We start from the raw sequence: 1,621 nt of genomic DNA, 5'->3' as shown, positions 1-1,621 counted from the left end.
TCCGAGCAGTTTTTCTTATCATTCCTTAATAGATGAGCCGCTCTCTTTGCTCATGAGCCGACTCCTGATGATCGTGCTCCTGTGCCGCGTTAGCTGGTCCTGGAACTCTGAAGTCATGAAGAAGTACAGGATCGGATCTAAACAGCAGTCCAGGCTGGCGAGACTTAAGCAGAAGGGCTGGGTGTAAAGCGTGACGGCACTCAGGAAACAGTCCGTAATGACTTTTTCTTTCACCAACATGTAGAAAAAGAAGTTGATGTGGTATGGTGCAAAACACACGCAGAACACGACAGCACACATGGAAACCATCCTTAAAGCCTTCCGCCTCTCGCTGCTGTTCTGCTGCGGTATCTGGAAGCCCCGAAGAGAGTCTTTTGTTTTCCAAGTACAGAATAAAATAATGATGAGGGGGCCGATGAACCCCAAGAGCTCCGCTGTGCCTGTCATCACCACGGTGGCCACTGTGCTGCTGATCTGCCGGACCTGAAGATCTGCGAAGCAGGTATTTCTGGTTTTGGCCAGGCCGGAGCTGCGCATGATGGGGAACGGCAAGCACGCCACCCCAACAAAGAGCCACACCACAGCGCTGATGGCTACGTCGTACCGCCGCTTCCAGTCCTTGGCCTTGAAGGGCTGATAGAGGAAGAAATACCGCTGGATGCTGATGCAGGTGAGGAAGCAGATGCTGGCGTACATGTTGAGGTACTTCAGGTAGAAGCACAGCAAGCAAAGGAAGCTCCCAAAAGGCCACGTGGAGTTAATATAATAGTATATTCGCAGCGGTAGGGAGAGGACGTGAGCCAGGTCGGCCATGGCCAAGTTGATCATGAAGATGACGGCTTTGTTCTTCTTGCTGATGAAGCGGCACAAGACCCACAGGGCAGCGCTGTTGGCCAGGAGGCCAGGGATGAATATGATGGTGTAGGTGGTTGCGTACAGGCTGTTTTTGAACGTTATATTGTGACTGGAGCAGGTCTGGTTGCTCTGTGACATGGCTGGGCTGCTGGAAACATCTGTCATGGTATAGGGTGGGTGGGTCATTCCTGTAGAGAACAAAAACAGGGACTGTGAAGGCAAAGGCACCACGAGAGTTGATTTTCACATCTGCATTTCCTGTCTGACTACTCAGTACAGAGTAGAGGTTTGGAAATGTCTTGCATATAAAATGTCCTGCTATCTTCCTCAAAGCTGCCCTTTCAGAGGTCCCCCACTATTCACGCAGAGGTGGGGGACCATTCCTGTTGTGTCAGGCTGCTTGCTGGGTTGTTCTAGTGCCGTAAGCATGGGTGAAATTGTGCTATACTGCTAACAGAGGAGCAGGAGAAGCTGCCTCTGGCAGCTCAAGGTCATCTGTGGTTTGGGCTCTGGGTAGAGGGGAGGAATACGTGAAAGATGTGCCATAGCCCAGCTTCTGCCCATGAGCAAGCACGTGGCTCTGCAATGAAAACGTGGGTGCCAACGACTGAATCATACCTGCCGTTAAGCTGCACGTTAGGCATTGTGTGGGTGGCCTCATGGACCCACCTTCTCTGGAATGACGGGGACAGACCTTGTGGAAAAGGGTAGCAGTGAGCAGGCTTGAAAAGTTTGACCATTGTAAATGCAGCCAGCACTGCCGTGT

At 51.7% G+C, this 1,621-nt stretch overlaps 1 protein-coding gene across 1 annotated transcript; it reads right to left on the bottom strand.

The window, feature by feature from the left end:
• Positions 1 to 18: 18 nt before the first annotated feature.
• LOC104492117 (putative P2Y purinoceptor 10) lies at positions 19 to 1,020 on the bottom strand. The gene has a single exon (XM_010134627.1). The coding sequence runs from the start codon at positions 1,018 to 1,020 to the stop codon at positions 19 to 21; it is 1,002 nt and encodes a 333-aa protein (XP_010132929.1).
• Positions 1,021 to 1,621: the final 601 nt, after the last annotated feature.

The sequence above is a fragment of the Buceros rhinoceros genome, unplaced genomic scaffold, assembly GCF_000710305.1.
Source record: "Buceros rhinoceros silvestris isolate BGI_N320 unplaced genomic scaffold, ASM71030v1 scaffold15574, whole genome shotgun sequence".
NCBI classification, from domain to species: Eukaryota; Metazoa; Chordata; class Aves; order Bucerotiformes; family Bucerotidae; genus Buceros; species Buceros rhinoceros.
Note: the sequence above shows the minus strand (reverse complement) of the source record. Positions and strands in the feature narration are given on the sequence as shown.

Coding starts and splice junctions, on each gene's coding strand:
- LOC104492117 (XM_010134627.1), bottom strand. CDS start 1,020: ATGACAGATGTTTCCAGCAGCCCAGCCATGTCACAGAGCAACCAGACC.